The sequence below is a fragment of the Corticium candelabrum genome, chromosome 9 (genome assembly GCF_963422355.1).
Source record: "Corticium candelabrum chromosome 9, ooCorCand1.1, whole genome shotgun sequence".
NCBI classification, from domain to species: domain Eukaryota; kingdom Metazoa; phylum Porifera; class Homoscleromorpha; order Homosclerophorida; family Plakinidae; genus Corticium; species Corticium candelabrum.
The window spans coordinates 5511806-5522517 of NC_085093.1; the positions used below are offsets into that span (position 1 = coordinate 5511806).

Sequence of the window (10712 nt, forward strand, 5' to 3'; positions counted from 1 at the left end):
ACCTCGAAAACGAATAATTTTGCATTAGCATGCAGTTGCCGACCAAAAGGTGATAAGGAATGCCAATTGCAAACATGAATTACACTACTCTATTTAAAACACCCTTAGAACAGTTAAGAAAATCTGTTTACCTGTCTGTCATTATCTTTGGTTGTCATGCACGAAAAGTTGCAAATACTCCTCGGTGACTAGAACGCAAGTGTTGCACATTCCTGAGCCTGACAGTGAGCCAGACGACAGCCAGACATAGCCCGGCTACAGAATCACAAAAGGAAGTCAGTTCATCTAAACGTTATGTGTAACTGCTCCTAAGTCTCGTGAAATTTAAAAAGTCTCAGCGTATAGCTGAATTAACGTAAAGATGCTCAATGTTGATGCAACTAATTCTATTTAACTCTGATCTTACCACTTTGCAATATGTAGTCAAACAACTATATACGGACAAGTTGATATTGCACTGTTCGTTTTATGTCTACACTTTTCCTGTCACACAATTCCAAAAGCTGTGCAATAGTTTTGGGTTGATCGGCTGGACTCCATTTCTGTAGCATCATTCTGACTAAATCGGTTTGCTGGGGGAGTTCCATTAGGGCTTCTGGATAAACCATATCCCACATCTCGTCTATATGGTATCCTAGAACTTCTCCAAAATCTTTCCATGTGTAGTAAAGCACTGGAGTAACAACATCAATAACATCTCTATCGACAATGTCGTCTGAATGTTGCGCGTAATAACATGTCGACCACGATGCTAATATACAAAATATGAATAAATATTTATGTGAATAGATTAGATTAGATTGACTTACTGAAACGTGGAAGCACTCTTGTTGCTTTGCAGTGTCTTTCATACTAAAACAGACGCAATACATAAATGTTATATAAACACAAATGGTTGAAGGAAAACATACAATTTCACGAGTCATTTCGTAAAACTCGTTCCAATTTTTAAATCGATGGTCGACCAATGAATCGAATTCTCTTGGTTTTCTGACTAAAGCTCCTCGCTTCAACAATGGAACTGCATATTCCACTTTGCAATCGCCAATGACAACATGTGATTTAAATTTATTTGGTCTTGCCTCTTTGCCCCGAAGCACGTCGTCTCCTTCAAGCATGTAAGGGAGGTATGTGTGAGACTGATCAGCAAACTGATAGTCGTCCTTGAATTGAGGATTATCTTCTTCTAGTTCAAACTTGATGCTATCACATGGTATATTCATTTTAAGGAAAGACGGCCATTGTAAAAGTGGAAGTTGTTCGCACGCTGTTGTCGGACTCCAATTGACTAGATGTTCTCCAGTTTTCACATCGTGTCGATGGCCGATCGCGTGACTTATGGATGCCGCGTTGATACAGCGGACTATCTTGAAGTGCATCGGACTGCTGCAGTACTGACTGCCGATTACTGAATAGTCAATTCTTTTAAGCGGAATTGAAGGTTCTGGGAGACAAGTGTACATTTTATCCGTCAGGTATTCGTAAACAACGACATAAACCATGGCAATAGAAATACGATCGAGATGAACAATAATATCCTCCGGGTTTTCGACATACGTAGCCTGACACTCTTTCCAACCACCCAACCACTTAATCGATTCTTCGTTTTCTTCCATAATAATGTTTTCCAACAGTAGAAGTCGGCCTTTGTAACTTGTGGGACAAGACGGATCCTTTTCTACAGAATGTGGGATCTGTAGTTGTGCGTTTCTTTTTAACTCAACGTTTGCTTTAGTGCAAACTGTAATGTAAGGACTAACAACAACACGTTTCCAAGTTGACAGTCGGTCACCACGTGGTATCTCCTCGCACTGTCTCTCAAAACGATTGGAATAAAGTTTTGTAGCACATCGTATGTCGACCTGAACCCTTAGCATCGATTTTATTGTTGACATAGGCTTTTGTTGTGATAGTTCAATTCTAGGCGGCGTCCCAGTTTCGTGAATTGTAATAAAAGTGTCCTTTTGCAATGCATTCGAAGGAATTGTTAGCCGAGGTCCGACTGTACTAGTCGACCTAACAAAACGTTGATCAAGAGATTCTAAATAACATTTCGTAGTTTCTGATTAGAATTTGTTTTTAATCAAATATTATTTACTCACTTCTCGTAAAGATAGCACCTCCTGTAAAGTGAGACACTGTTCTTGAACCGGAGAGTACAGAAAGGTTACAGTTGTATTTTTTCTGATCTCTTTGGTTTATTGTCACCAATACTGGGACTAACGATGAATACATTATTACAAACCAAAATATCTATCTTGCCGATTTTTAATTATAGACATATAAAAAGTTGATATCAATTTTTTTCACAAACCGATTTACAAAAGGCAAGAATAAAACCAAGCTTGTAAACAAGTACTAATTGACTACGTCTACCAAATAGCAAATGAATACACTGACCTTTGCATGAAGACAAATATTTCAAAATTTCGTGATCCTCACACCTTGAGTACATATCGGGTAGTCTTCCATTATCGTCCTGTACTGTAATATCTGCTCCGGCTTCGACAAGAATTGTGACGGCATCAAGACAACCAGAATGAACTGCAATGTGAAGTGGTGCTAAACCCATAAATCCTTTGATGTTTACGTCTATTCCGAGTACATCCACCAGATATCTCAGCATCGTCAATGCAGCTTCCTTTGAAGTAGAAGTAGAGCTCTCTCGTGGAATCGAGAGGCACACTCTATGCAATGCAGCGAGACTTTGATCATCGATCGCATTGACATTGACACCGTACTGTACTAAGTGCTCTAGTGATTTTGTTGCTTGTTTGTCGATTGCAACAGAAAGCATCGGGAATCTGCTTCCTCCTATTTCAACTGTACCATTCGGGTCTTCCAAGTGATCTAGCAACATGTCAACTATCTTGTGGTGGTCTTTCGAAACTGCTAACAGCATTGCAGTGGTAAACCGTTTATCATCATAAGCAATTTTTGTCAAGTCAGCGCCTCGGTTCAACAATACACTGGCAACATGAACGGCGTTCAAATCAGCAGCTACCATAAGGGCTGTTATTCCTCTTTCGCTAGCCTCATTAACGTCGAAAGAAAATTCCCAAATTGGCCGAGAATGGTTGTATTTTGCAAAGGAGACTGCATCTGGCTCGTAGTTCCCAATTCGCAGATACTTTGTAGACAAATACATTTGTTGAAGACGGCGACGTTCTTCATACACATCAAACATGCTTTCAACCACAGATTTCATATCTGTCTCGACGTCCATACTGACCGGCGTATGACGGCAAAATGACTGGCCAGTCAAATGTCTAAGCGCATGCTTAGACTCTTGCAATTAAAAAGCAATTAACATGCGCAAGAGTATCGTAACCTTCTAATTATCTGACCTCAATCTCTTTACCTAAAATTATGACTAAAGACAGTATCTGTTGAAATATATATGAAATGTTTATAGAAGCACTAGAATTGGAAAAAAGTCTTGTTTCAAGGCAGTTGTAGCTTAAACAATGAATATATTTAAATTCGTGATGTCCCATTGGCAATAAACGCTTAAACTGTTTTGCAAATACTTACTTGCATTATACTTCAATAAATTTAAAAACCTTGTACTCAGTAAAAAATCCTGTATTATTCTGATGGCTATTTCTAATTGATAAAATTGCAAAATGTACAACCAAATGTCGTTCATTGACTGCAGTACTTTGATCTTGATGCAAACTTTGCTTATGTCACTCATTTATGCTATGTAATCTGTTAGCGACTAGGGCTTCCAATTATACAAATCTGGTCAAGCAAGCTAAGCTGTTGATCAAGATTTAAAGATGACGTTAATAATTACCACAACCAATTGAACATATTATTCGAATCCATGAAGTAGAGCCTTTGGCTAAACAATAACTATTCAACCGCTTTGTAAAATGTAACAAGGTAAGTGTTACACAATTTTTCAATAACTGCTTTAAAATATTAATTAAGTCACGATTAGGTACAAATAATTAACACTAGCTCTGCAACCATTAGTTCCAACTTGGGTATACTGACTAATCTCTTTAAAAAAGTAAATCAAATATTTAATTATGTTATAAGATTATTGCCTTGTTATTAAATGCCAACTTTGATCATTGCCTTGACTTTCGTTCTTTCTCTTGCCTTTGCTGCCTAATAAGAAACGCAGGCAAACCCTTCTTGGGTAACTCTGATTGTGTTTGATTGCGATCTTAAATTCTTGAAACATATTTTAGGCTGTGTTCCACAAGCTGCAACTTAAAATTAATTATCTTAAAAATTAAAGTTAATTAACCCAGTTGAGCTTAAAGGCATATAAAAACTAAACCAGTTCAAAAATTCGACTGTTTCTACTAGCAACTTGCACATCCAGGTTGTGCAAACCAAACCGTCTAGGAACTCCTTATTTGAAGTATTTGACTGCCCTTTCGCTGAGTCGGAGCAACTGTTGGTTTCACTGATGCAGCATCTGCTAGTAGGAATTTGCATGACAATGACCAAGGACAACGTCTTCTCTCTCTGTCCGCATACGTACTGCTAATTTCTTTTTTTCTACTTAACAACCCTTACATCGTCTAAAGCATTCCTATCCCAGCAAAATAGTCAATATCATCAAAACAGAGTTGTCAGAAGCAATCTAAACAAGAGCGCTAACGCCAAGTGACTGTTAACTTTGCTTTACCTACTTTGAAGAAGGTTTAAGAATGAGCTTTAATTTTAAAATATAACTGGCTTAGTCATAGAAACAAATTTCTTCTGCAACTTTTCTTGATGTCCATGTAGAGGTCGTGACGACCATCTTCGGTTCCATATTCCGAAATCCGACGCTGCTGTTATTGGTCACTAACAATACTATACAATAACCAACAGTGCAGAATTAAGGGGGCGTGAAGAAACATCAAGCATGCAGTCAACTCTATAATTACAAATGTTCTAATATGACGAGCTTGAGATGTAAAATACACACTAAACGTGGTGAATAAACGAGTGCGATTTTACGTAGGCTTCAGGTGACCTGAAACAAAGTTTACACTGTCTATATGGCGCCTTACCGTGACAACTTCGTTACCGATTACGTAAACACTACGTATAATCACGCGTTACTCCGCTATTTAAGGCGAACATGACCTATTAGCAGGTCCAGACGCGTCTGGAGAACAACAAAGAAGTTTTGTTATCGATGTAAATAAGTGCCATCCTCGCATACGAGTATACGTACAGACCTAGAACGCCTGTTATCTATTTCTCTGATATTCTATTAACATTCGTTGTCAAAACGTTGGACCAACAGTTTCTTCTCACATTTGCGGAGTCTGTAAATAAGAATATCAAGGGAAATAACACAAGAAAACTCTACAAGCGAATGCAGCAAACAACAGTTCAGATGCTCACGAGCCGTCTTGCTACTGAGTACAAAAGTGGAAGTATTACGGTCCTTGGAGGGTTATTTTAGGACACACGAACCTTTTGCTAGTAAAATTAGACAAACTTACAAGATATTCGAAGTCTGATTCATTCATCTTCATACCCAACCTTTTTCTCACACCTTTTCTCAGAGCCTTATTGATTGTCCTCTTCACATCTGTTCTGTCCAAATCCCACAAATGACACCCATATGACATGATGGGAAACAACTGTCGATCAATAATCTCCATCCAAAAATTTTGTGATTCACACATTGTTCCAATTTTTCCAGCAAAGTGTTTAGATACATAGGAATAGCCCAACATCCCGTTTTCTGTACGGGCATATTATTAAATTAGTTTTTAGTAAATTTTTTATCATTGCATGCAGACATGCACACACAGACACACACACACACACACACACACACACACACACACACACACACACAGACACACAGACACACACACACACACACACACACACACACACACACACACACACACACACACACACACACACACACACACACGCAAACACACACTCACTCACACATAGCTCTCCTTTGTATAGCCTGTGTAGATAGAGAACAGCTGATCGATCATGAAGATGGAAGTGTGGAAGTAACGAATTGGGAAAGACGGGAGTTACTCTAGGCGTAGAGTGACATAACGTTCCGGCTGTAGCAGCAGCATTGTCATGAAGAATTTCATTCAGAGTAAATATCCCGTTCAACTATACCCTGTTCACAAAAGTTAGCGATGATCCAGTATTCCAAAGTCTATCTAACAGCGAATTTCCCGTTTAGAATCATATATTCGAGCAAAATCCTGGAATTCACATTCAGTTAATTGCTCACTCGTACTGCTTTAGACTCGTAACCAGTCCTCCTCCTCGCGCGCTCTTCACGTGTTTGTGTTTTAGCACGTGCTTTTTGTTCTACTAGCCAAGAGAAGTACTGGTAACATATTATGTCACTTGAAGAACTAGTTCTTCACGTGGTAGGTTTTTGATGTGTTGATTAGTCAAAACTGTAACGCAAGACGAAAAAATGTTATTACAAAGGCACGCGTAGGATCCTAATAGAATGAAGAAGCCCTAGAAGTGCAAACCCACGGCCGGTATGCACCTTGAAGGTAATTAGTCGCGCTATGACAGAATGGTTTAAACAATACCAATTAACCGCGACGCACAGCGAAAGTATAGAGCAAATACAAAAGCCAGCTTTCGGTTAGATAGGTACAAAACAAGCAGCACTGATTTTCAGTGAACAAACCACAATTTCATGCATCTACAACGCTTTTCGCTTTCAGAAGATGACACTATTGATGAAACAAGCATAATGTTACAACCTTCACTCTCTAGACATTTAGTTCTTTGTGCAAGTTCTCTAGGCGTCTGATTGTTTGTGCAGCTTTTAAAGTCGTAATGAGCCACTATGGGCGGTTTTAGGCGTGGCATAGGTAACCCCAGAGCCAAAACAAATTAGAAGTGGGAAAGCATGAACGTTACAAATGTAGCTACATTAGGCGTTGTTTCTAAATGCTAAACCCTTACGTACAACAAAACAAACAGCTCGCCATCGATTTTCCAGCACACAAAAATTTAGACGACTGGTTGTTTGTACAGCTTCTCTAGACATCTGTTTGTTGTCATAATGGGGAAAACATGCACGTTTCAAATGTAGATCAGGTTGTTTCGAAGTGCTGGAACAAGTCAATGTTACAAGTCGGGTAGCCTCGACGTGCCTTACGAGACAAAGTAACGCGCGTGATCATTGTTATCCGAGGCCCGGATTTCCGTGTGGAGGGTATAGTAGTCGTTCGACGACCGTACGACCCAACGACCCATCGACCGTATATATAGTTTGTTAGCGGAGATCCAAATGAAGCTATTCCGACCAATAGACGAGAAGTGGTGTCATTACTGACCAATAGGCGAACGTGATGTCATCATGAGGCTCCACCTCGCTTTGTTTGGTAGCTGCTAACGAGAATTCGGCCATCGGGCGTCCGTCCTGTACATAGTGTTTAGTCCTTTGCTCTAAGGGTTTAGCACATACATTTGTACGTGTATGTTTCCCCAGCAACAACCAGGGCGAACTGTGTAGTTGTACCTGCATGACTTGTAGCATTTTGCTTGTTCCACAGTGTTTCTGCATAGTGGTTCTGCAGTCTGCCAGCTTGAATTTTGGGTGTGCGTGGCTGAGCGGCCGTGGTGTTGTTGCAACGATCACTAGTGTCGTCTTCAACAGAATTTGGCGTTTGACGGGAATTTGCGAAAGAGAACGTGCATTGTCCATGACAGCATCTGTTTGTCGGACAAAGCGGCTCGGCCGACCTGTAAGTACGCTAGTGCGTCTCTATTCATTTCTGTTTTACGGTATCCAAAGTCAGAGCGAACAGACGCCTAGCTAATCTACATGTGCACGTGCATGTTTTCCCGCATTGATGTTTTGTTTTGGCTCTGGGGTCACCTCATTACAACAGTAGGCGACGTCTAGCTAGAGAAGCCGCACAAACAACTAGATGCATAGAGAAGCTGCACAAAGAACGAGACTTTTACATTCTTGTGAGCTGGAAACTCAGTTGTGAGCTGCTTGGTTGGTCTCCATTTGTAACCTAGGTTTCCCACCAACAAACAGAACAATGATCACGCCCGTTACTTCATCACGTAAGGCGAAGATTGCCAGCCGGCCTAGTGTCGAGGCTCTCCGACTTGTAACATTTTGCTTGTTCCATCATTTGGAAACAACTACATTTGTAACATGCAATTAGAAACAACGCCTAGCTAATCTAGCTGCATTTGTAACGTTCCCACATCTAATTTTGTTTTGGTTTTGGTACCTATGCCATGTCTATAAACGGCCATAGTTACGACCTCAAAAGCTGCACAAACAATCACCTGCACAAAGAACCGACGAGCGGAGGTTGTAAAAATAGAAGCGAGGTCCTACGGAACGTTGGCTGACGGACTGCGTAGATACCCGTTGTACACAGTAGCAGCCAGTCACGTGACTTACCTCAAGGTCGACCTGTGACATTTCAATAATGCTTCTTATTTATTACCCACATCATACCCTTCTGTCATACGATTTTGTCATAGCGCGACTAATTTACCTTCAAGGTGCATACCGGCCGAGGGTTTGCATTTCAAGTGCTTCTTCATTCTGTTTGTTGGTAGGCAAGTTACAAATGTAGAGAAAACTAGCAGCTCACCACCAATTTTCCAGCTCACAAAAATGTAGACGTCTGGTTGTTTCTGCAGCTTCTCTAGGCATCTGTTTGTTTGTATAGCTTCTGTAGACGACTGGTTGTTTGTGCAGCTTTTCTAGACGTCTGGTAGTTGTCGTAATGCGGGAAAACATGGTCGTTATAAATGTAGTTGTTTTGAAGTGCTGGAACAAGCCAAATGTTACAAGTCGGAGAGCCTCGACGCTAAGCCGGCTTGCAATCTTCGCCTTACGTGCTGAAGTAACGGGCGTGATCATTGTTCTGTTTGCTGGTAAAAAACATATGTTACAAATGGAGAGCAAAATAAGCAGATCACCACTGATTTTCCAGCTCACAAGAATGTAAAGTCTCATTATTTGTGCAACTTCTCTAGGCGTCTTTGTGCAGCTTCTCTAGGAGTCTTGATGTTTGTGCCGCATCTCTAGCTACACGTCGCCTACTGAACACTGTACCGAATTTTACACAGCTATCCGTCTAACCGTAATTTTCATTGTTGTAACGAAGTGACCCCAGAGCCAAAACAAAACATCATTGTGGGAAAAAATGCACGTGCACATGTAGATTAATTAGGCGTCTGTTCGCTCTAAATTTGGAGACCTCAACAAAAATGAATAGAGACGCACTAGCGCACTTACAGGTCAGCGCAGCCGCTTCGTCCGACAAACAGACGGTATCATGGACAATACACGTTCCCTTCGCAAATTCCCGTCAAGCGCCAAATTTCTGTTGAAGACGACACTAGTGATCTTTGCAACAACACCACGGCCGCTCAGCCACACACACCAAAATTCAAGCTGGAAGACTGCAGAACCACTATGCAGAAACACTGGAACAAGCAAAATGCTAGCAGTCGGGTACAGCTACACACCCTCGCTCTTGGTTGTTGTTGAGGAAACATATACGTGCAAATGTAAACTATAGGCGTTGTTTCTATGTGCTAAACCCTTAAAAAATGACTAAACACCTGGTACAAGAGAGACACCCGATGGCCGAATTCTTGTTAGCAGATACCAAAGAAAGAGAGGTGGAGCCTCATAATGACATCACGTTTGTCTATTGGTCAGTAATGACACCACTTCTCGTCTATTAGTCGGAATAGGTCATTAGTATCTGTGCTAATCAACTATATATACGGTCGGTCATCCGATCATCGAACGACTACTATACTCGAGCCCGGAAATCCGGGCCTCGGATAATGAATTGAGTAGCAATTACGTTGACAATTAGACAGTTATTAGCAATTGTTGTCGTCACGCATGTAAGCTTGTCTGACAGCTCTGCTGTGGACATTCTGACAATAACGTCTTATCCAGCCAGTATTAGCTATAGCTGCTTAGTACGAAGTGAAGGTAGCCAATAGACGACAGGAGCGCGTACACGCTCACGCACACGCACGCTCTCATACACACATGCGCACACACACACAAGCGCGCGCGCGCACACACACACACACACACACACACACACACACACACACACACTACGTCTAGCTCAGTATCCAGATAAAACTTTTTGACTGAAGTTTGAGCAAGTTCCATCTGATCTTATCATTGTAGATTCTCAAGCCTCTTGTGAGAGTGACAGATCTTGACGTTAATTAAGTTAAATGGTTAATTAAGTTAAAAACTTAATTATTTAGAATGTATATGTTAACTGGTCGTTACAGCTTCGTATAAATGTAAAACTGGAAATTAAACGTAATTGAAAATTTTAAAGGCCTTCTAAGTATTATAAATAAATGTGATTCAGCAAACTTCACAAAACTGTAATTATTACTAATAGTTTAAATAATTAGATTTTAAGCGAATTTGTCCTTCTGCATCGAAAAAGATGTGAAGAAGCTAGTCCAAGTAGAAACAAGCGACTTTTGACCGAAAGTAAACCTTGGCAGGTTCTATGGCTCGGTTCGTCCAAACCCAGGAACCCTCGATCCTACGGGCCTGTATAAAAGACAGTAAAATCAAATATATGTTTTTCTTTATACTCATAACATAGCTGTATGTCTGGAAGGATTTTCGTGTCTACTTACATCATACTAAGTTGTGACATGGCAATTTAATTTTCTAATTAGCAATAAAGCAACTGTACTGCACATAAAATTTTAGTGGT

The 10712-nt window shown here is 40.4% G+C and overlaps 1 protein-coding gene across 1 annotated transcript; it reads right to left on the minus strand.

Moving 5' to 3' along the window:
• Positions 1 to 379: 379 nt before the first annotated feature.
• LOC134185111 (uncharacterized) lies at positions 380 to 1091 on the minus strand. The gene is made up of 3 exons (XM_062652910.1): positions 912 to 1091; positions 810 to 852; positions 380 to 751 (listed from the first exon to the last, which is right to left on the minus strand). The coding sequence occupies exons 1-3, from the start codon at positions 924 to 926 to the stop codon at positions 432 to 434; spliced, it is 378 nt and encodes a 125-aa protein (XP_062508894.1). The 5' UTR covers positions 927 to 1091; the 3' UTR covers positions 380 to 431.
• Between the last annotated feature and the right edge of the window lie 9621 nt (positions 1092 to 10712).

Bases quoted from the DNA above. Each gene is read 5' to 3' on its own strand.
- LOC134185111 (XM_062652910.1), bottom strand. The intron at 752-809 runs GTAAGTCAATCT...TTTGTATATTAG, and splicing joins AAGAGTGCTTCCACGTTTCA to CATCGTGGTCGACATGTTAT.